This window comes from Notolepis coatsorum (genome assembly GCF_963971535.1).
Source record: "Notolepis coatsorum genome assembly, chromosome: 1".
Lineage (NCBI taxonomy): Eukaryota > Metazoa > Chordata > Actinopteri > Aulopiformes > Paralepididae > Notolepis > Notolepis coatsorum.
In genome coordinates this window covers 117,707,958-117,730,775 of record NC_140165.1, presented here as the reverse complement: position 1 = coordinate 117,730,775, position 22,818 = coordinate 117,707,958, and the positions used below count along the sequence as shown (strand labels likewise).

The window sequence follows — 22,818 nt, the reverse complement described above, 5'->3', positions numbered from 1 at the left end:
TTGGGCTGTAAAATTGTCAAAGAATGTCTGAGGAGTAAGTGCTTTTGGCTCTTTTCCTTTGTTACTTCATCAATACCTCAGATGTTCAACATACATGTATGTGTAAGAATGTGTAATAACTAAGGCTGTCAAAGTTAAAGCTTTATTAACGCATTAACCCACAATTCTTTTAACGCCGCAATTTTTTAACCCAAGATTAATGTTAAATTCTTTTTTTATTTCTTTTTTTTTACCAGAGCTCTTGGGGGCCACATCAAATGACGTGGCGGGCCACATTTGGCCCGCGGGCCATGAGTTTGACACCTATGGCCTAGGCATTGTCCAACTAACACCTCTCCCGAAGGCTAACCGGTCATGTCCACTTCCATTCATTGTGCTAAGCTAGGCTAACATGCAGCCAGATAGCTTTCTACTGAACGCACAGAGAGGAAACTGTTATCTATCTTCTTGTCTCTCTGGAGAACACAGTAAGCTAAATGTTGGCGTGTTCCTTTAACATAGAGTAAGTGATGTTTTGTTAAATGTTTTATATTCTGCAGGATTGTGTTTCTGACTTAGTCTAAAATCTGGGACATATTTCAGACTAAAGCCCAGTTGATTGGAGATGGCTCGTCTAATAAATCTATCACGGGTGATGTGTGAGCTAATTTCCTAATTTCCCAAAATGTTGGCGTGTTCTTTTAAAGGTAGCCACATTAAAAATAGTTCACCCTAAATAATAGTCTCCAGTATGTTGATAGGGTGCACACACCGTGTTAATGTGTCAAGTTTGACTACAGCCAGTTAAGTTTCAGCACTCTCCTGTTACCTTATCAGTCCCCAGTGAGGAGGAAATCAATCAAAGCTGCCTAGAGGCTAAAGTCCAAGTGCACAGTCACACGGCTCATATTCTGTACGTTCAAACAGAACTAGCTGCAGGGTTTAGCGCTGTCAGTGAAACCTATACATGCATAATAAGTTGTCATGTTTCACCCTTGGCTGATTGTGTAATTTATTATGCATATGTTCCACGTCATACACACACAAGTCACGTCATGATTGATGGAATATTTATCTCAAAATACATATAAATCTGCACTGCAATCATAATGTACATTCAAATCCAATGGAGCCATAAAAGGTGCATTTCCATTGTGGTCATCTTTAAACAAGACAGCTGGATAAAACAAACAACATCCCAAACAAGGGAATAGACAATACAACCAATAGGACCTACATTACAGACGTGAGACAACCCACATACTGCAAGTCACTGCTTGGGCAACAACAACAACAACAACAACAACCATGAATGAATTGGCTTCAAATCAAAACCACTTCAGGTCTTCATGAAAGTACCAACGTCATTCAGATGCTACTTGCGTTAATCTTTTCATTATTTGAAGCGTATCTAACTATGATGCCTTGATCTTACCTTGTCAGACAAGAAATGTGACTAGTTTATGTAGCAGTGAAAAGCCTTCACCAGGTAGGCTGTCACTTGTTGAGAAGCCCTTCCCATGTCCTTTGGTTACTGCTCCACTCCCCCTGTGCTGCTCAGGCCACTGTTGCTTCCATTTTAACCCTTTCTATGCTGTTCCAGACTCACATGGAACAGTTGTGTTACACAGGCCCACAGTATTTGATTAAGAAACAATGCAGTGTATTAAAACTATATGATAATATGAAATATCAAAATGGATACACTTTACACTTTACCCACTTTAGAACACCTAAACACACTTTATATTTATTGGCAAAGAATTTGCACTACAACCCATACCTCATTACACCTTACTGTAAATTGCACCTAAATTGTACCTCATCCCATTTCTGCATTGTACTGTATAGTATATAGTATATTGTGTTGCAACTCAGTTACTTTTCTACTCTGCATTGTACATTGTATATATGTATATATTGAACACTTTTTGTCTACATACTTGACTTCTATTTTATACTTACTATACTTTTTATACTTATCTATTTTTATCTAGCACAATCTGGAGCAAAACAGAAAGAAGCATTTTATATAAAAGTATTCTGTACTTCTGTATGACAACCAATAAAGAAGTAGTAGTAGTAGTAGAAGTAGTAGTAGTAGTAGTAGTAGTAGTACTTTATTGGCATGAAGCAGTGTCATGAGACTGAATTACCAATTTACAGATGAATAATTCACCCAAACATCAACACACTAAATAGAATACAACTATAAACGTGGAATAGATATATCATAGAAACAAGAGTTAAAACGACAGTACAAGTAGAGTCACAACATACAGTAAGAGACATAAGGCAACTAACCAGGTCAACATTGTGCATAACATCGAGACATTGTAACAAAACAACAAAAACCTGCATCAGCATGATAATGCTCAACGCTCAACAAGAAAAAGTCAAAAGCATCACTTTTCAAGCCCATGCACACGCGTGTTTCCCACATACTCCCAGATAAAACTAAAACAAAATATCAAGAAAGATAGACGTATGGGATCATCTACTGTACCATGTACCATATTATATAGAAGAAAACACAATAATAAAAGCATAATAAGGCGAGACAGTACCCCCTAATAGGCAAAACAAATATTTTAATAGATAGGCCTATGCAACTTCCCCAGTTTGTTATGTACATAACAAAGAAAAAATGTATTGCAAGTTTTAAGATTTATGTTTATATATGCAAAATGGGCGTTACCTAATTAAATATGCACTCATTTGCATATATCGGATAGACATCACACATTGGATGATGCCAGATAAAAAAAAATCATTATGTTGACACATAACACAATTAACTTTTTAGAGAAGGGATTTTGGCTATGTCTTTTTATCATCCCATAAATCAGGAAATGTCTACAGTAATAAAAAAAAATTCTCCAGGTTTTTTGGTATAAATGCACTATAAATCAGGCTATGAATGATATATCAACAAACCCCTTTGTAAAAGGATGCAGGGTATAGAAAGTATGGTGTGGTGCTATAGGGAAATGGGACATTTCATCTCTTGCGTGCAAGAAAACAAAGTTTTGTATTGTAATTGTGATCTATGGACACAATCAGACCAAATTAAAATAAACAACTAATTGTGTGTTTTCGATATTTTATTGCCACTAGTTTGAAATAAGACAAATAAAAAATATAACAAAATCTCAATATTGTCGGGAAAAAAAGCAAAAAGGTGATTACGGTGGTACTGTCTCGCCTTAAAAGGAGAAGAAGAAGAAGAAGAAGGAGGAGGATGTTTTACAATATAAAAATAATATGTATCTATTGTAACAATGACATTCCCATGATTGGCACAGATATAGCACGTGTTGGACTTCATTGCCGTCATAGAAGCTAAAGATCATGAAAAAGATTAAAATATGTCAATCATCAAATTCACCACTTTTATGCCGATTTACGTAGAATCATAAGAATTACAGTTCTCCTACAATATGAACTCCCTTTTAACCAAACACAGGTACAATGAATATTGTGTATAATATGGTTTCACCCCCCAGGTCGTGACAGGGGTCAGAGTTGGCCTTGTTCCATCTCTATAAGGAAAGTGCACATCAAAGTGTACTCTTTTGTTGCACACTCACATTAGGGATCAATACTGGTATACAGTACTCCCCTATTGGCACATTTTGCCAGGATAAAAAAGTGGAAAGTCCATCTCTGATACTCCGATACTCATGTATTCTCTCTGTAGTAGAACTGTATGTAAAATTATAGATACAGCTCAATGTGTATATGTTGGAATATACTGTATGAGGGTTTTCCCTTTATTTTCCCCTGACATATTCAATAAATAATATTATATTATTGTTCTCCCCCATATATTTGAGTCTCCTTTATTAATAAGAACCGAAAATGTGTTAAAGAAAAGGTAAATAATGTAATTTCATGGCATCCATGGAAACGACACTGTGACGATGAAGGTAGCCATGAAGGTATGGTTTCCTTACGCAGAGAAGACGAAGCACTGTAGTGTGTTTACTTTTCTGATAACTACATCACTGCATAACTCTATTAATGTTCATACAAGCTTTATTTTTGGTTATGGGTAATACTCTGTAAACACTCAATTCAACAATAATAGCCGCATTTTCTTTCAAACAAATTTTGTCGTGGATGTCACTATTTGGTACAAAAATGTGTCCTCTTGGGCGGAGGTGTTTCGGAGGCTGTGACGATGACATACAGGCATAGAGACGGAGAGTGTGGCCCAACCCTAAACTAGTGTCACCTCCAGGTTCAAGTCTGCAGGCAGCCCTCTTCTGATCAGCTCCTCACGCAGCTGGATAACAGAGAGACAGACAGACACACATCATTATCACATGCTTCAGAACGTCCCACTGCAGAGGAACGTGTGCATTACTAGCTAGTGTGGTTCTTTGAAGTATTTTATACACCGTTAGCGACGCAGTGTTCAGTAAATAACATGATTGCAGTTTAGTTTGTCAAGAATATGATTTATATTCACATGATCCTCTGTTTTTATTTGCCCAGGTTGTTATTAACATTTTAATCTGTAGACCGTTTTCGCCTAAAGGTACATGCCTAAGTAAATGGAAGATTGCTCCACTTCTGCAAGGTCAATTTGCATGTTCTTGGTATCTAGGAACATCTAGGGACCTGGGGGTATGTATTTCCAGTGTCAGAAATATTGTGGCTGAGTAAATTGTAATGAATAAATTAATTATGATAAATTATGATTTATGATTTTTGCATATTTGATCATGTTAAATCTGCGGGGCACGAGAAAATGCTCACTGAGCTCATTCATATTTGAACTTGACCTTGACCTTATTATGGCCAAATCATATCTATGGATAGGGAAAATGCTCCTCTTTCCAATGGCAGGGTTGAATCTGGATTTAGTCATTTCTTGCGGTTTTTATGATAATTAGCATTTTCAGATAAATTTGTATTTCGGTAAAAATGAAAATATACACTTTGACTACTGTTTTTGATAGGGTTATGGTCTTTACTCTTGGCTACAAAAACAAATATTTAAAAACATTGACCTCTTAACATCCAAGGGCCCACATGTGGACGATTCTTTGCCAACCTCTAGTGGCTCGGGTGTGCATTTCTTTTAATACAATAGATAGCATTAAAGCCCTATTTGTTGCCTGTCGATTGCCCTTTCAGGTGACAAAATCCGTTCAGCGGTTCTCGAGTTACATGCCGATATGTGAGGCGTGCCCCAAAGTATGCAAAAGTACCACTACCACTCCCGGGGCTCTAGCTCCGTCAATCATTTGGCGATCTCGAAAATCTTTGCACAGGGTTGTAGCCATGATATGATAATTGGGGATCTAATACGGTCTCTATTGATCGATTTATGATAAAGAAAAGCAGGGTCCCCCTATAGGGGGAACTTAAGGCTTAACAGGTTAAAAGAGAGCACTAAAACGAGATTTTTCACAATGCACTTTAAAAGGAAACCATCAAATCAAGGCACACTATATATCTATTTAATTATAGGGAGGGGGGGGGGTAAATAAAAGAAAGAAAGTATGTTAAAGTCTGTAAAACACATGTTTTAAGATGGTACAAAAAGAGGCAAGAAACGGCCAGTCATTCTCACCTGAGCTGAGATGGCATCTCCCAGGTCACAGCCTGCTGGCTGAGAGGGTGAAGGGATGCTGAAGTTTAAGCCAATGAACTGTTGACTCTGCAACTCTGTCAATGCAATGGAGTTGTACTGAATGGATTAGACACGGTGAGCTCTACCACTTCTCAATGACACGTTTTAGACTTTTTTGGTGATTCAGTTATTATTATTATTATTTATATATAATTCACTTCTCTGGCTATATACTGTAACACATTTTTAAGCTCTTTCGCGTCACTAATCTGACAAGTTAATGAGCTTGATATCCACACACACAAGTTATCTCTTTTATATGACCTAAGACCTCAGCAATTTTATTATGAAATTTGGAATTTGCTTGATGAATAGAATCTAAATCTAAAAAGAAAATTGAAAAGAAATACCGCTGCTGTCAGTGAAAACCTTTTATCTCCAATTTTTGTGATTTTCCTGGTTTTACTTGAATTGAAAGTTTAGTGTAAAACGAAATGTCATAACCCTAAGGACCTTGAAACCAATTCAAACCCCCAATGAAGAACTACATAGATACATGCAGGGTTTGAGGTTGTTTTCTTGATTGCTTAAAGGTTGACCCATTTGGAGATAGGGTTAGGGTTACAATACTTTGGTTCAGTGTAAAATCAATGATAATTGGGCGGCACGGTGGCCCAGTGGTTAGCACTGCTGCCTCACAAGGTCTGAACCCCAGGAGCGGGCCTTTCTGTGTGGAGTTTGCATGTTCTCCCTGTGTTCGCGTGGGTTTCCTCTGGGTTTCCTCCCAGACATGCATGGTAGGCAGGGACTACAGATGAAAACAAGCTCATTAGCTAATTATGGCACATTTACATTGATGTGGAAACTGAAGATGTTGATGAATGTGCTCTGTCCCTGGGTAAGAAAAAAATATCTTAATAATCACACTGAACTAGATATTTCCAGCTGAATTGCTGGTGAGTTGGATAGTCCACTTGTGTAAGAACTTTACCTGAAGTTAAAACGATCACAAACTGACCCTAAACTAACATAACCATAACCACTCAAACTAACCCTAATTATAGGCTTAAAGTTGAACCAATTGTTGTTGTAGTTTATAGAGTCACAGCAAAGATGAGCTCCTCTCACCTCCATGACAGATGAATGGGTAAACGTTTCCACAGTTCTCATCGGACCATCCCGAGGAACCGAACGAGGAAGCAACACAATTCTCCTCAGAAGAAGTGGTATCTTCTGGTTGGCCATCTTCCCAGTGTCTGAACCGAGAGGCGGTTCCGTCGGACCAGGTTCTTTCCCGGTAAAGGCCTATCCAAACCAGATTTGACCCTGCCAAGGCCTCGATGATGTTATTCTCCGTCTGGTTTCTCACACTGGAGGAATCACAAAGAGCTTTATAGAAGGTGTGTTTTGGTAAATGTGGAAAAACAGTGATTATACTCATTTCCCAGGATAATACATTCACCAACCAAATAATATCAACCGGTTAAAGGGGCACTTCACACAAAAAAACAATGCTGATTTATTTTGCAGGTAATCTCTAAAACTCTAAACAGTTTTGCACACATTCATTTAGTTTGGAAGTTATTGAGAGTAAATTTGTTTGAATATGGGCACCAGTGATGTCATCGGGGACATTGAATCCTCGCGTTGTGTTACTGTGTTCAATGTCCCGATGACATCGCCGGTGGCCATATTCAAATGAACTTACTCTCAATAAGTGTGTGGAAAGACGCTGAGGGCTGGCCGAGGGGTGACTCGACCCGGCTCAAAGAGAGAGCCTGGGATTTTGCTAATTAACCAGTTAAAAGTGCTATAGATACAAATGTTTATGTAGACTAATAACTTTTAGAAAGGTGCAGAATAAAATAATAAGAAAAGAAAAAAATTATTTTAAAGTATTGGTGGGTACAAAAAGATGTATCCCCTCCATACTTCCCATTTCCGCACGTGGAAAGCACCTGATTGGATAAATGTGCTGCTAGTTGAGACATGCTGACATGTGGTGCTCTAGTGGGACATCTAGTGGCTCAAAATTCTACAGTCGGAGAGCACAGATTCCCTGGGAATTGTGTACAATCACTGTTTTCCCACATTTACCGTAACATGTAAGCTACATTCATGACATCATATTATAGCCTGTATCATGGTACAATGTTGTCCCAAGGGTCTTCTGTGAGAGCAGTTTGTGATGATCTTGGCCCAAGGCTAATTCAGAACGTACCTGGCCAGGTCTATGTGATGTTCCCTGCAATATCTCTGCGCTTCAGTCCATCCCTTATGACTGCTGATCTTAACAAAGGTTACAGCACCGTTCACTATGCCTGGAAATACATAAATGTACCATGGTATTTGACCACAAATATGATAAACGACCAGTATAATAGAATAAGTCAACTAAATTGTTATTGAGTATTATGTCAGGGATTCTCATTTTATTAACTTAAAAAATATATTATAGACTATTAACCTTAAGACATGGGGAAACATTGAAAACTAAAGGTGAATGCCACCAATTTTAAGAATTCACATAAGTTCTTCCTCTGCCCCAGGACAGTTCAGTCAGTATTCGTGAACGCACACCACTCTCCTAAAGCTAGAAATCAGAGAGAGAGAGAATCCTCCAATCGGTGGTTCTCTCTGCAATTTGCAATTTGAGAGAGTGGTGCGCGTTCACAAAGGCAGAGGAAGAACTATGATAATTCTTATTGTCCTTTTAAACCTAGGAGTGTCCCGCAACATTTCTGAGCATTGGACACGCATGACAAATCATACTTCGCACCCTGCTAAGCCGGTTTATTATCATTATAATTCCATATTATTGTAACGATGCCTAGACACGCTAGTCCTTAGCTCACGGGTCGGACCCTTTAGCTGACTGGTTAGCGGTGTCAACTGTGGTCTGGGCGATCTGGGTTCGATTCCCGGCTGCCCTCGCTACATTATTATAGTATGTCCTCTTATGTAAATAAAAGAAAACCACCCACCACCTACCATTATAGCACACAAAGGGTAGTGGAGTGTTGCACTTGGCATCCAACCACTTATTCACCCGCGGCACCAAGGCCACACAGAGCTCCTCTTCACGGTCAGGCTGAGTGAACCAGTTTCTAAACTCAGTCCCACCTTCCCCATAGAAGTCACTGTCATTCAGGGACCATGTCCAGCTGCTGGCCAGGTCACCATAAAGACCTATCCACACTTTGCCTGTGAAAAAGAAAAAAATCTACTTAAAGGTAGAATCTGTAATGTCATCAAACAGCGGCACTAATCTCGGCACAAGGGCCCGTCTTGGTATTGCGCTTTAGTGTTTTTGTCTGATGTGTGGGTTGTATTTCAGTGGATATAGAAGGGATGAGTTACTATTGCTGGCCACACCTCAGGCTCTGCCAAGAAGAGGTCTCGAGAAATGCACAGTTATAATAAGTAACTCGAACCCACACATCAGACCAAAACAAAAAAAGTAAACAATACTAAGCGTATAACCAAGTAGAGCTCTTTTGCCTAGAGGTGGGACTACTCAGCAGGAACACAAAACAGCCACAAAATAATTTGACAGATTACATGTGAAATCAAACTCAAGGGTTCCACTTAGGCCTATAGGGCAGGAAAAAAAGAAAAAGAAAATAACTTTATTGTCAATCGAAGATCTAATCTTTGTACACAGGGCTCTCTGGGGACCAGACATTGTACTAGATGGATCAGCTTGGATAGGGAACTTGCCTGTGTAGCTAGTTGTGGTGTTAGCGACTGCCCCCAGGTCTGCCGTGTTCTCCATGGTGGCCAGGTCTCTGTAGGTCTGTCTGCAGAAGCGCTGGGCCTCGGTCCAGTTTGCGGTTGCGTTCATAAAGTGGTACTGACGAGCCTGGGCAGAGGTCATGGTGGCCAGTACTCCTACTTTCAAATACATGATATCTTTTTGTATTAATTAATGAATGTATTTATTTATTTGTGTACATTTAAGTTGAATCTAATTAGGTTGTTTACTTAACCCTTGTGTGGTGTTCGTGTTTTTGTTACTCATCCAATGTTCACGGGTCTGGTGGACCCCCCAACATTATTGGAATTTTAAAACAATAAAGCCATAAAAAAGATATATATTTGTATTAACAGATGTTAACTTTATCTCAATTACAAGCAATCTAGACAGCATATATGGTTAATATTTGCCATTTACCTCTGCTAGATGACATTTTTCACAGAGTGGAAATGAATAGTTTTCAACTACAATTTCCACACGTTCTGGTCCCGAACACCACGTACTGTATGAGTGTGCACTCAATGAAGATGTGTTGTTTCATAATATTCCTTCACAGAAAATGAGCCAAGGCCAATGAGTCTCGGGTAAAATAGATATTCACTGTATAATTTCTCTTTTCATAAACATTGAAAACGGAACCCTAAACACCACACAAGGGTTAAAGCATGAACAAATGTCACTCATTTTAAGAACTCATATAATGTTCTCCCTGTGCCCCAGGACAGTTCATAGCAGCACACTCGTAAAGCTAGAAATGAGAGAGAGAGAGAACCAGGGGCGGACCTTCCTACAGGCGATATAGGCGGTCGCCTAGAGCGCCACCCAGAGGGGGACCCAAAAAAAATTAAAAATTAAAATAAAAAAAGTATTTTTTTTTTTATTTTTTTTTTATTTTTTTTTCTCTGTGCAGTTTTGGCGCCCGACTCTATATCTGCAACCATTATTTTTACATAAAAAAAATTCTAACATAAGGGAAAATGAGCCAAAAATCTAAAACGGTCGGTCGGTCTGAGCCTCAGCTTTAGGTGTTCACAGTCAGAACATGCTAGAGCGCTGTGCATTGATGGGTATCGGTCAAGTGTTTATAGAATTGAGCGTTGAGGAAAGAAAGATTAACGTTAGAGAACTATGAAGAGGCAAAAGCCATAAAAAAAAAAAAAAAAAAAAAAAAAAAAAATTACAAAAAAAGTGGTGAATCTCACCTAGGGCGCCAAATGTACTAGGTCCGCCCCTGGAGAGAACCCTTCAATTAGTGATGTCACTGGGATGGGATGGCAGCTCCATAGACAATGAATGGGTCTCAGACTTTATGAGGCTGTCTCTTTCGTGAATTCTAACTTTAGGAGAGAGTCTGTGTCTTCCTGCAACTCGTAAAAATGGGTGGGATTCCTCTTTAACGTTACAACATTCTAAACAACACCAACAAAACAAAGAGGAGGAACCAACCTGTGAGAAGCAAGAGGAATCTGGAAGCCATGGTTTTAACCTTTGAAAAGATAATATAATATATTTATATACTGTACGTACACACACACACACACACACACACCCCTACTTTATGAGAGTGGATATGAACTGTCACCAGGTAGTGGGAGCACAGCAGATCTGGGTCCGGCTGAGCCCCCGACTGTAGTGTAAGAGTATTAGAATTGGGATTTAGCAGAGGGATGGATGGGGACTAGGGTTTACTAACCTAGGGGTTCTACGCTGGTCCTTCTTGCCCTCCCGGGCGACCGTAGTATTTCCTCAAACACCCGCACTTCCCTTAATACGTCCCACACCCTCTCACACCCGGTGGCAGTGATGGTAAATAATATAATTTCTCCCCAAATCAGTACCTTTCCTTGTTGACTGGTGAAGACCTGTACAGAGCACCTGCCCCAATTGCACATAGACCGTAGGGAAGAAGGGGTTAAGCAGTAATACACATTCACAGTAATTGACACACACACAATGATCCCATTTCTACGCCTCTCCTTTTATATAAAGTTGGCATGCATTCAATACACGGCACAATGCATGGCACTTGGATCTTACACGCCACGGTAATGAAACAGGTCCCCGTAAGGGTTAATATTCTTTTCATTCACCCGTAGGGAGAGAGAGGGTAATGGCGAGCTCCGCAAGCTATTCAATGGGAAAAATTATCAATATACCTTAGTGCTGTCTGCACAACTTAATCACACAACACATGTAACCAGAAAATTAAGTGGGCGCACAGTTGAAACAAAAAGCCTATCTAAGCCGGCATTACCTAAAACAACAAACGTTGGGGCGCCCCTAGTCACTGGTGCACGTGCCAGCTCAAAGTATTTATTCTCTTCGCCCCTTAGAGGGCATGCTCTCGAAAAGGAGAATGTTCGCCGATAATGTTCCAGAGCACTTGGAGCGCTAACAGTACCTGGTGTGAGTGTACCAACCGAGTGCTGGCCTGCTCCCGCAACGAATGTCTGTGACCGTCGAACGCACCTGTCACCTGTGATAGCAAGGGGGCTGGCTGGGCTGACGTTAGGCAGGCGAATAGCTGGAGAATGCTGGAGGCGGGTGCGGTCCAGCGACGTCTGCTGCGGTGTCTGCTGCGGAGCTGGGAGACGGTGGAGCGGCGCGTGAGCTAACTGGGCTAACAGGCCTATACTTGAAGCTAAGCTGTGGTCAGTGCGACCCCCTAGTCTTTCGCCTATACATTCCTAAACGCAGCGCGTGGAATATCCACAGTACAGTCCGGCAGTCAAACGTCTTCTTCTTGGTTCAAACGTACCCTAAGCACTATACTGGGAAGCTAAACTTTCGCATACGACGTTACTATCCCACCCCGTGGCAGGACTCGTATTTCGCGTGTCTTTATTATCAGGAGCTCTTGGTCCACACGTCTGCTTCCTTCACTGGAAAACGATGAAGAGGTCATCTCGCTGTATGAGCTCCTCCTTCAGCCAGCCTCTTCCTCACCTGTTGTCACCAGCCCAACGTCGCACCAGCTCCCCCTGGCGACAGTCTAGCGCCATGTCCCACTACTGAATGTCAATGTTACAGTATATAGTATCAGAACAAGTCTCCAGTTACACAGCATTATCACGAAAACAGTGATAGAGCACAATTAATACAGTTAGACACATTGAATTACGGTTAACGACCACCCCTAGGCATGGTCTAATTGTCACAACCCACTCCTGCGCGTGATGTAATGCTTAACAGTTGGATGCACTTCCGAGTTGCTTCCACATGGAGGCAACTTCTCTCTTTTTTTTTTGGGAACTACTTTTTCTGCGGATGGTTTTGTCAATAAATCTTCAATTAATGTGTGTTTATTGTATAGCAATAAGGTTGGATGACATTGGCCATTGTATAAAAGCATTAGATCACACGACAGAGTGGCTTATAGAAATTAGATCACACCTATGGGGGTCTAACAACCACCCATAGGCGTGATCTAATTTCTATAACCCACTCTGTCTCGTGATCTAATACATAATGTGTCACCAGCAATAGATCTAAGAGCTGAGTCCAGAGGTTTAATGCCACAGCACCATAATCCAAAACTGTATATACTGTATATGTGTGTGTGTGTATATATATACTGTACATATTTGTTGACTTATTTGAGAATCGCATAACTGTCCCATAACATAGGCGTAGAGATACAAAGGAGAGAGTGAAACCAGAAATCAGAAGTCATTCTTATACATTCTATCATAAGTTCTAGTGAAGGAACTTTAATTAGTGAAAATAAAATGCGCCATTTTCCTGCGGACTCCTAGAAGTCTTGCAAGGACCCCACTTTGAGAACCACTGTATCAGGACCACTGTATCAGAACCACTGTATCAGAACCACTGTATCAGAACCACTGTATCAGAACCACTGACCACTGTATCAGAACCACTGTATCAGAACCACTGTATCAGAACCACTGACCACTGTATCAAAACCACTGTATCAGAACCACTGACCACTGTATCAGAACCACTGTATCAGAACCACTGTATCAGAACCACTGACCACTGTATCAGAACCACTGTATCAGAACCACTGTATCAGAACCACTGACCACTGTATCAGAACCACTGTATCAGAACCACTGACCACTGTATCAGAACCACTGACCACTGTATCAGAACCACTGTATCAGGACCACTGTATCAGAACCACTGTATCAGAACCACTGTATCAGAACCACTGTATCAGAACCACTGACCACTGTATCAGAACCACTGTATCAGAACCACTGTATCAGAACCACTGACCACTGTATCAAAACCACTGTATCAGAACCACTGACCACTGTATCAGAACCACTGTATCAGAACCACTGTATCAGAACCACTGACCACTGTATCAGAACCACTGTATCAGAACCACTGACCACTGTATCAGAACCACTGACCACTGTATCAGAACCACTGTATCAGAACCACTGTATCAGGACCACTGTATCAGAACCACTGTATCAGAACCACTGTATCAGGACCACTGTATCAGAACCACTGACCACTGTATCAGAACCACTGACCACTGTATCAGAACCACTGACCACTGTATCAGAACCACTGTATCAGAACCACTGTATCAGGACCACTGTATCAGAACCACTGACCACTGTATCAGAACCACTGACCACTGTATCAGAACCACTGTATCAGAACCACTGTATCAGGACCACTGTATCAGAACCACTGTATCAGAACCACTGTATCAGAACCACTGTATCAGATAGAACCACTGTATCAGAACCACTCTATCAGAACCACTGTATCAGAACCACTGACCACTGTATCAGAACCACTGTATCAGAACCACTGTATCAGAACCACTGACCACTGTATCAGAACCACTGTATCAGGACCACTGTATCAGAACCACTGACCACTGTATCAGAACCACTGACCACTGTATCAGAACCACTGTATCAGGACCACTGTATCAGAACCACTGACCACTGTATCAGAACCACTGACCACTGTATCAGAACCACTGTATCAGGACCACTGTATCAGAACCACTGACCACTGTATCAGAACCACTGACCACTGTATCAGAACCACTGTATCAGAACCACTGTATCAGGACCACTGTATCAGAACAACTGTATCAGAACCACTGTATCAGAACCACTGTATCAAAACCACTGTATCAGAACCACTGACCACTGTATCAGAACCACTGTATCAGAACCACTGTATCAGGACCACTGTATCAGAACCACTGACCACTGTATCAGAACCACTGTATCAGAACCACTGTATCAGAACCACTGACCACTGTATCAGAACCACTGTATCAGAACCACTGTATCAGGACCACTGTATCAGAACCACTGACCACTGTATCAGAACCACTGTATCAGAACCACTGTATCAGAACCACTGACCACTGTATCAGAACCACTGTATCAGAACCACTGTATCAGGACCACTGTATCAGATAGAACCACTGTATCAGAACCACTGTATCAGGACCACTGTATCAGAACCACTGTATCAGAACCACTGTATCAGAACCACTGACCACTGTATCAGAACCACTGTATCAGAACCACTGTATCAGAACCACTGTATCAGAACCACTGACCACTGTATCAGAACCACTGTATCAGGACCACTGTATCAGAACCACTGTATCAGGACCACTGTATCAGGACCACTGTATCAGAACCACTGTATCAGAACCACTGTATTAGAACCACTGTATCAGGACCACTGTATCAGAACCACTGTATCAGGACCACTGTATCAGAACCACTGTATCAGATAGAACCACTGTATCAGAACCACTGTATCAGAACCACTGTATCAGGACCACTGACCACTGTATCAGAACCACTGTATCAGATAGAACCACTGTATCAGAACCACTGTATCAGAACCACTGTATCAGAACCACTGTATCAGAACCACTGACCACTGTATCAGAACCACTGTATCAGAACCACTGTATCAGGACCACTGTATTAGAACCACTGTATCAGAACCACTGTATCAGAACCACTGTATCAGAACCACTGACCACTGTATCAGAACCACTGTATCAAAACCACTGTATCAGAACCACTGACCACTGTATCAGAACCACTGTATCAGAACCACTGTATTAGAACCACTGTATCAGAACCACTGTATCAGAACCACTGTATCAGGACCACTGTATCAGGACCACTGTATCAGAACCACTGTATCAGATAGAACCACTGTATCAGAACCACTGTATCAGAACCACTGTATCAGAACCACTGACCACTGTATCAGAACCACTGTATCAGAACCACTGTATCAGAACCACTGTATCAGGACCACTGTATCAGATATAACCACTGTATCAGAACCACTGTATCAGAACCACTGTATCAGAACCACTGTATCAGGACCACTGTATTAGAACCACTGTATCAGAACCACTGTATCAGAACCACTGTATCAGAACCACTGTATCAGGACCACTGTATCAGAACCACTGTATCAGAACCACTGTATCAGGACCACTGTATTATAACCACTGTATCAGAACCACTGTATCAGAACCACTGTATCAGGACCACTGTATCAGAACCACTGACCACTGTATCAGAACCACTGTATCAGAACCACTGTATCAGAACCACTGACCACTGTATCAGAACCACTGTATCAGAACCACTGTATTAGAACCACTGTATCAGAACCACTGTATCAGAACCACTGTATCAGGACCACTGTATCAGAACCACTGTATCAGATAGAACCACTGTATCAGAACCACTGTATCAGAACCACTGTATCAGGACCACTGTATCAGATAGAACCACTGTATCAGAACCACTGTATCAGAACCACTGTGTCAGAACCACTGTGTCAGAACCACTGTATCAGAACCACTGTATCAGAACCACTGTATCAGATAGAACCACTGTATCAGAACCACTGTGTCAGAACCACTGTATCAGATAGAACCACTGTATCAGAACCACTGTATTAGAACCACTGTATCAGAACCACTGTATCAGAACCACTGTATCAGATAGAACCACTGTATCAGAACCACTGTATCAGAACCACTGTATCAGATAGAACCACTGTATAAGAACCACTGTATTAGAACCACTGTATCAGGACCACTGTATCAGAACCACTGTATCAGGACCACTGTATCAGAACCACTGTATCAGAACCACTGTATCAGAACCACTGTATCAGAACCACTGTATTAGAACCACTGTATCAGGACCACTGTATCAGATAGAACCACTGTATCAGAACCACTGTATTAGAACCACTGTATCAGAACCACTGTATCAGGACCACTGACCACTGTATCAGAACCACTGTATCAGAACCACTGTTTCAGAACCACTGTATCAGAACCACTGTATCAGATAGAACCACTGTATCAGAACCACTGTATCAGAACCACTGTATCAGAACCACTGTATTAGAACCACTGTATCAGAACCACTGTATCAGGACCACTGTATCAGAACCACTGTCAGAACCACTGTATCAGAACCACTGTATCAGGACCACTGTATCAGAACCACTGTATCAGAACCACTGTATCAGATAGAACCACTGTATCAGAACCACTGTATCAGAACCACTGACCACTGTATCAGAACCACTGTATCAGAACCACTGTATCAGGACCACTGTATCAGATAGAACCACTGTATCAGAACCACTGTATCAGAACCACTGTATCAGATAGAACCACTGTATCAGAACCACTGTATCAGAACCACTGTATTAGAACCACTGTATCAGAACCACTATATCAGAACCACTGTATCAGAACCACTGTCTCAGATAGAACCACTGTATCAGAACCACTGTATCAGAACCACTGTATTAGAACCACTGTATCAGGACCACTGTATCAGATAGAACCACAACAAAGAAGTAATGACAATAGAAAACCATGGATAACAAAGGGGTTAGAGAATGCATGTAAAATGAAAAACAAACTGTATAGAGATTTTATCAAATGTAGAAAAAAGGCTGCTGAAACTAAATACAAAGTGTATAAGAATAAGTTAGTATTCATTATGAGACGGGCCAAGAAAGATTATTACAATAGATTGTTAGGCGAAAATAAAAATAATATAAAGGGCACATGGGACATTCTAAATAAGGTAATGGGAAATAAATCAGCGTCCATAAAAATGCCTAGCCATTTCATTAGTAATAGTAAGACTATAAAAAACATGAATGAGGTGGTTAATGAATTCAGCTCTTTTTTTGTGAATGTGGGGCCAAATTTGGCAGATGCCATTCAAAAACACGATGAACCATTACAGGAAGGATGGAGAGGAGATAGTAAAGTACTGCAGTCTATGTTTTTAGGAAATGTCAGTGAAGCAGAAATCATGTCCATTGTATTAAAGTCAAAGAATAAGACATCCATTGACAGTGATGGGATAGATATGATTATAGTGAAGAAGACAATTGATTGTATAATCAAACCTCTCTGTTATATTTGTAATCTTTCTTTTCAGACAGGTATTTTTCCAGACAGGATGAAGGTAGCAAAAGTGATCCCACTTTACAAAGTAGGAGATAAGCACAGCTTCACTAACTATAGACCAGTGTCATTGCTCTCACAGTTCTCGAAAGAGCTTGAAAAACTGTTTTCGCATAAGTTAGATGGTTTTGTGGAAAAGAATAAACTGCTGAGCGAAAGCCAGTATGGCTTTAGGCAAAACAGATCAACAGCGACTGCCTTAATGAATATTATTGAAGAAATAACAACAGCAACAGATAAAAGGAAATTAACAATAGGGGTGTTTATTGATTTAAAAAAGGCATTTGATACCTTAGATCATAATATTCTAATTTCTAAATTACGTTCATATGGTGTGAGAGGAATGGTTCTTGAATGGTTGAGTAGTTATCTCCACAATAGGCAACAATATGTGCAGTTGGCAGATGTCAAATCTGAGCTCATGAAGATTGAATGTGGGGTACCGCAAGGTTCGGTTTTGGGGCCCAAACTCTTTCTTTTATATATTAATGATATTTGTGATGTTTCAAAACTATTACAGTTTGTCTTGTTTGCTGATGATAAAAAAAAAATTGTTCTGGAAATAATTTAAAGGAACTAGCTGAATATATTGTGTATGAAATGACAAAGCTAAAGAAATGGTTTGATGTAAATAAGCTATCACTGAATCTGAAAAAAACTAAATTTATGATTTTTGGCAATCGAAAACTAGATGAAAATATAGTACTGACCATAGATGGAGCTGATATAGAGAGAGTTAATGAATTTTGTTTTCTTGGTGTGATTATGGATGATAAATTAACATGGAAATCGCACATAGCACACGTTAAAAAAAAGATGTCCAAGAGTATTTTTGTTATGAATAAAGTAAAGGATGTGTTCGAGTATGAGGCAATGAGAACACTCTACTGCTCACTCATCTCACCTTATATCAGTTATTGTGTTGAAGTATGGGGGAATACTTATGGGACAAATATAAAACCATTATATATACTACAGAAGAGGGCTGTACGAATCACACATAAAGTGAGTTATCGAGAACACACAAATATATTATTTATTAAATCTAGAATAATTAAACTTGAAGACATGGTTAAGTTTCAAACAATGTTAATTATGTTTAGGGCAAGAAATAATACACTGCCAGAAAAACTACAAAATCTTTTTCATTTAGAAAGTGAGTTTAGTAGGAGAAAATACAATTTTAAACATCAGTTTGCACGTACCACACTTAAACAGATGTGTCCTTCAGTTATTGGTGTAAAGTTATGGAATTCTCTCCATAGCGAGCTTAAGGGATGTAACAGTGTTTATCAATTCAAAAAAATGTATAAAAAAAAAATATTTAGTCAGTATGAAAATCAAAATGTGATCTGAATAGTGAGATCTTTTTTTTCTCTTCTCTTTCTTTTCTTTTTTTTATTATTTATCATTATTATTATTATTTAAATTTTTCTTGTTTAACTGTGGATTGTGTTTCTTTTATAATGGTATAAATGATTATTTGTGTAAATAAGGTTATACGCCGACCATTAAGAAAATACATGTTAGTTTAGGAATAAGGGGCAGGTAATTATAAGATTTATTCTTCTTCCTGCTCCTTTTGTCCATGGAATGGCTATTTATGATTTTTTTTAATGAAGAAACTATGATTGTATTATTCCATGTGGCAAATAAAAACTCTGAACTGAACTGAACTGAACTGTATCAGAACCACTGTATCAGAACCACTGTATTAGAACCACTGTATCAGAACCACTGTATTAGAACCACTGTATCAGAACCACTGTATCAGGACCACTGTATCAGAACCACTGTATCAGAACCACTGTATCAGAACCACTGTATCAGATAGAACCACTGTATCAGAACCACTGTATCAGATAGAACCACTGTATCAGATAGAACCACTGTATCTACACACACTCTTACATGTATTACTTTGAGAACCACTGTATTAGGCTACACACTCTTACATGTATCAAAATGAATATTTCTACATTTTCTTGTATCAAATTAAATGAATTTGAGTAAGCGCCAACATGTCACAGTTTGTTTAAATCAGAAATACAACATATGATGTAAATAATGATTTCTCATACTTGTTACCTCTTCTTTCCCTCTTGGATGAGTCCCGTGCACCTCGATGCTAATGCTTCTTCTCTTATGTCTCTTATGTCTCTCTCTCTCTCTCTCTCTCTCTCTCTCTCTCTCTCTCTCTCTCTCTCTCTCTCTCTCTCTCTCTCTCTCTCTCTCTCTCTCTCTCTCTCTCTCTCTCTCTCTCTCTCTCTCTCTCTCTCTCTCTCTCTCTCTCTCTCTCTCTGACTCACCAATGGCATGTACTGGTAATTATATAATCTAACATCTCTGACGCATGACTTGAATGGATGAATAGTTGAAACAGGTGTGCCTCATAAATTAGCAGCCGCGCCTTGGGGGGGGGGGGGAACACAGAGACTGGTCCTATTGACTGGGACCCTAACCCTAACCCTAGGGGGAAACACAGAGACTGTTCCTATTGACTGGGACCCTAACCCTAACCCTAGCCCTTGGGGGAAACACAGAGACTGTTCCTATTGACTGGGACCCTAACCCTAACCCTTGGGGGAAACACAGAGACTGTTCCTATTGACTGGGACCCTAACCCTAGCCCTTGGGGGAAACACAGAGACTGTTCCTATTGACTGGGACCCTAACCCTAACCCTAGGGGGAAACACAGAGACTGTTCCTATTGACTGGGACCCTAACCCTAACCCTAGCCCTTGGGGGAAACACAGAGACTGTTCCTATTGACTGGGACCCTAACCCTAGCCCTTGGGGGAAACACAGAGACTGTTCCTATTGACTGGGACCCTAACCCTAACCCTAGGGGGAAACACAGAGACTGTTCCTATTGACTGGGACCCTAACCCTAACCCTAGGGGGAAACACAGAGACTGTTCCTATTGACTGGGACCCTAACCCTAACCCTAGCCCTTGGGGAAACACAGAGACTGTTCCTATTGACTGGGACCCTAACCCTAACCCTAGCCCTTGGGGGAAACACAGAGACTGTTCCTATTGACTGGGACCCTAACCCTAACCCTAGGGGGAAACACAGAGACTGTTCCTATTGACTGGGACCCTAACCCTAACCCTAGGGGAAAACACAGAGACTGTTCCTATTGACTGGGACCCTAACCCTAACCCTAACCCTTGGGGGAAACACAGAGACTGTTCCTATTGACTGCCGTTGTATTTGGCCTGTAGAAAAACTGTCACCAGAACTCTTACTTTGTTTGAAGAGTTTGTTTTTGTTAGTGCATCATGTTGAGTTAAGCCAACACTGGCCACCGTTGAGCATTCACATCATTGTGAGAAGTTACGATTTTATCAGTTTTCAAGCGTGCCTATTTACCCAGTCAACTGTAGGATATTTCCTCACTTCCCTATCTGGACATTTAATGACGCTTATGAATCTTATAAATCTCCAACTGACCTAAAACTTCGAATCCCTGTTTATTTTCCCTGAGTTGTTTTCCCCCAAAAGAGGCGTGAAACAGTTTTGACATTTGTCACTAATTGTTTAGGTGCTGTCCTTCACAGGGGCGTATCTAGACCAACCACTGTACTGGGGCACAGGGGGGCACCCAGGGATGTGAAGCAGGAGCGCGAAGCGAGCATGGGAAATATTTTTTTGCCAATTTTGCCCGTTTTTTGGGGGCGAAAATTTGCAGATTTTGTAACTATTATATTTTTAACTTTATTTCGGTTTTAGGGTTAGGGTTAGGTTAGATGCATCCATCTGTATGGAGAATGGGAGGGGTTTGTCTGATGTTAAGGCATTGAGAACATCACCCACTGCCTTTGGAGCAAGGACCAGAGCCTCTGCCTTTGTTCTTCCTAAAGTCATTTTCTTCACTATTTTGGAATCATGTATAATCTTTTGATTGAGCTTGTTTTTTTTAAAGAAAACATTTATAATTTAGATGCCTTTATTTCATATTTCGCAGACGGTAGGCTATATATAGCACATTTTGTTTGGTTTTCAGTTTTCAATCCATAATAAGTGAACAGAAAAAATAAGTACACAACCACATTATTTCAACCTAATAAAACTATGTTTATTGTCATTGTTTTAAGAACACAAGGTGACTTGGTAATACTCACATTTTGAGTAAAAAGAATCCCACTGGTCACAATGGTGACCGTAATAATGTTTTTGTTATAAGGCTCTGAAAATGTTACTGAATGATGTATCAATGTTGTTACAAAGGGTCAGATTAAACCGAATATATATATTTATTGCTTGAGATCCCTTGTATAATATTTGTATATCGTTTGATATCCCTTGTATATTCTTTGTATATATACACGGAATATCCCTTTACCTGGGTACAAACCAGACCATAATATTCGCTCTCCTATTGGACAGCGACCCCTAGGCGCCAACGACCATACCCCCAATGGCAAGTTCAAAGGCAACGCCAAGGCATGTCTCAACATGTCCAGGTTTGCGCAGTAATACGAGACAGAACTGAGGTTGGCACTAGATAATTCACCTTACGTATAAATACGGCTCAGGTGGATACAGCAGCACTTAGCACTAAAACGTTGATGCCTTCACCACGAGACAATGTGTAGTGAAGTGGGCAACTTTGCCTCTGAATAGAGCCTTGAGAACCGCGTGCGAATAGATTGCTAAAGTGTCAGAGTTTAACGCAGTACCGTTGAGTTCGACTTATTCTAATGTGAAGTAATAGTCTATCATTTATAGTGTATCGTGCGGCTACCGTTCTTCAGTGACCAGCATTACCACCGGTTCGTCGTGTATATAGCTAGTGCACTTATCCAGGCTGGGCGGCCTAAACTCGTGCCCCCACCCGAGGAGTCCTAGACGAGAACCGTTGGATATGTACACCGGAGAACCTACACCGGCGACTGCAGAACCTTTTCTGGTTGGATTATATTGCTTTGGTACCGTGACTGCTGGAGCAGAGAACCGTCTACCCCACTATCGTGTGGGATCTACCCCCGTGAGGAGCATCCCTCAAGCC

General features: G+C 40.6%; 1 protein-coding gene across 4 annotated transcripts; it reads right to left on the bottom strand.

Moving 5' to 3' along the window:
* Window positions 1-2,071: 2,071 nt before the first annotated feature.
* LOC311236380 (C-type mannose receptor 2-like) lies at window positions 2,072-19,981 on the bottom strand. Of its 4 annotated transcripts, none has more exons than XM_084324041.1 (8): window positions 19,891-19,981; window positions 10,767-10,806; window positions 9,284-9,457; window positions 8,555-8,767; window positions 7,785-7,884; window positions 6,692-6,933; window positions 5,564-5,658; window positions 2,072-4,267 (listed from the first exon to the last, which is right to left on the bottom strand). In XM_084324041.1, the coding sequence occupies exons 2-8, from the start codon at window positions 10,795-10,797 to the stop codon at window positions 4,202-4,204; spliced, it is 921 nt and encodes a 306-aa protein (XP_084180167.1). In that variant the 5' UTR covers window positions 10,798-10,806; window positions 19,891-19,981; the 3' UTR covers window positions 2,072-4,201. The 4 variants fall into 4 exon arrangements, with proteins under 4 accessions (XP_084180167.1, XP_084180169.1, XP_084180170.1 ...); XM_084324043.1 differs by having other exon boundaries at window positions 9,284-9,454; window positions 19,891-19,965; XM_084324044.1 differs by having other exon boundaries at window positions 9,284-9,454; window positions 19,884-19,918.
* Window positions 19,982-22,818: the final 2,837 nt, after the last annotated feature.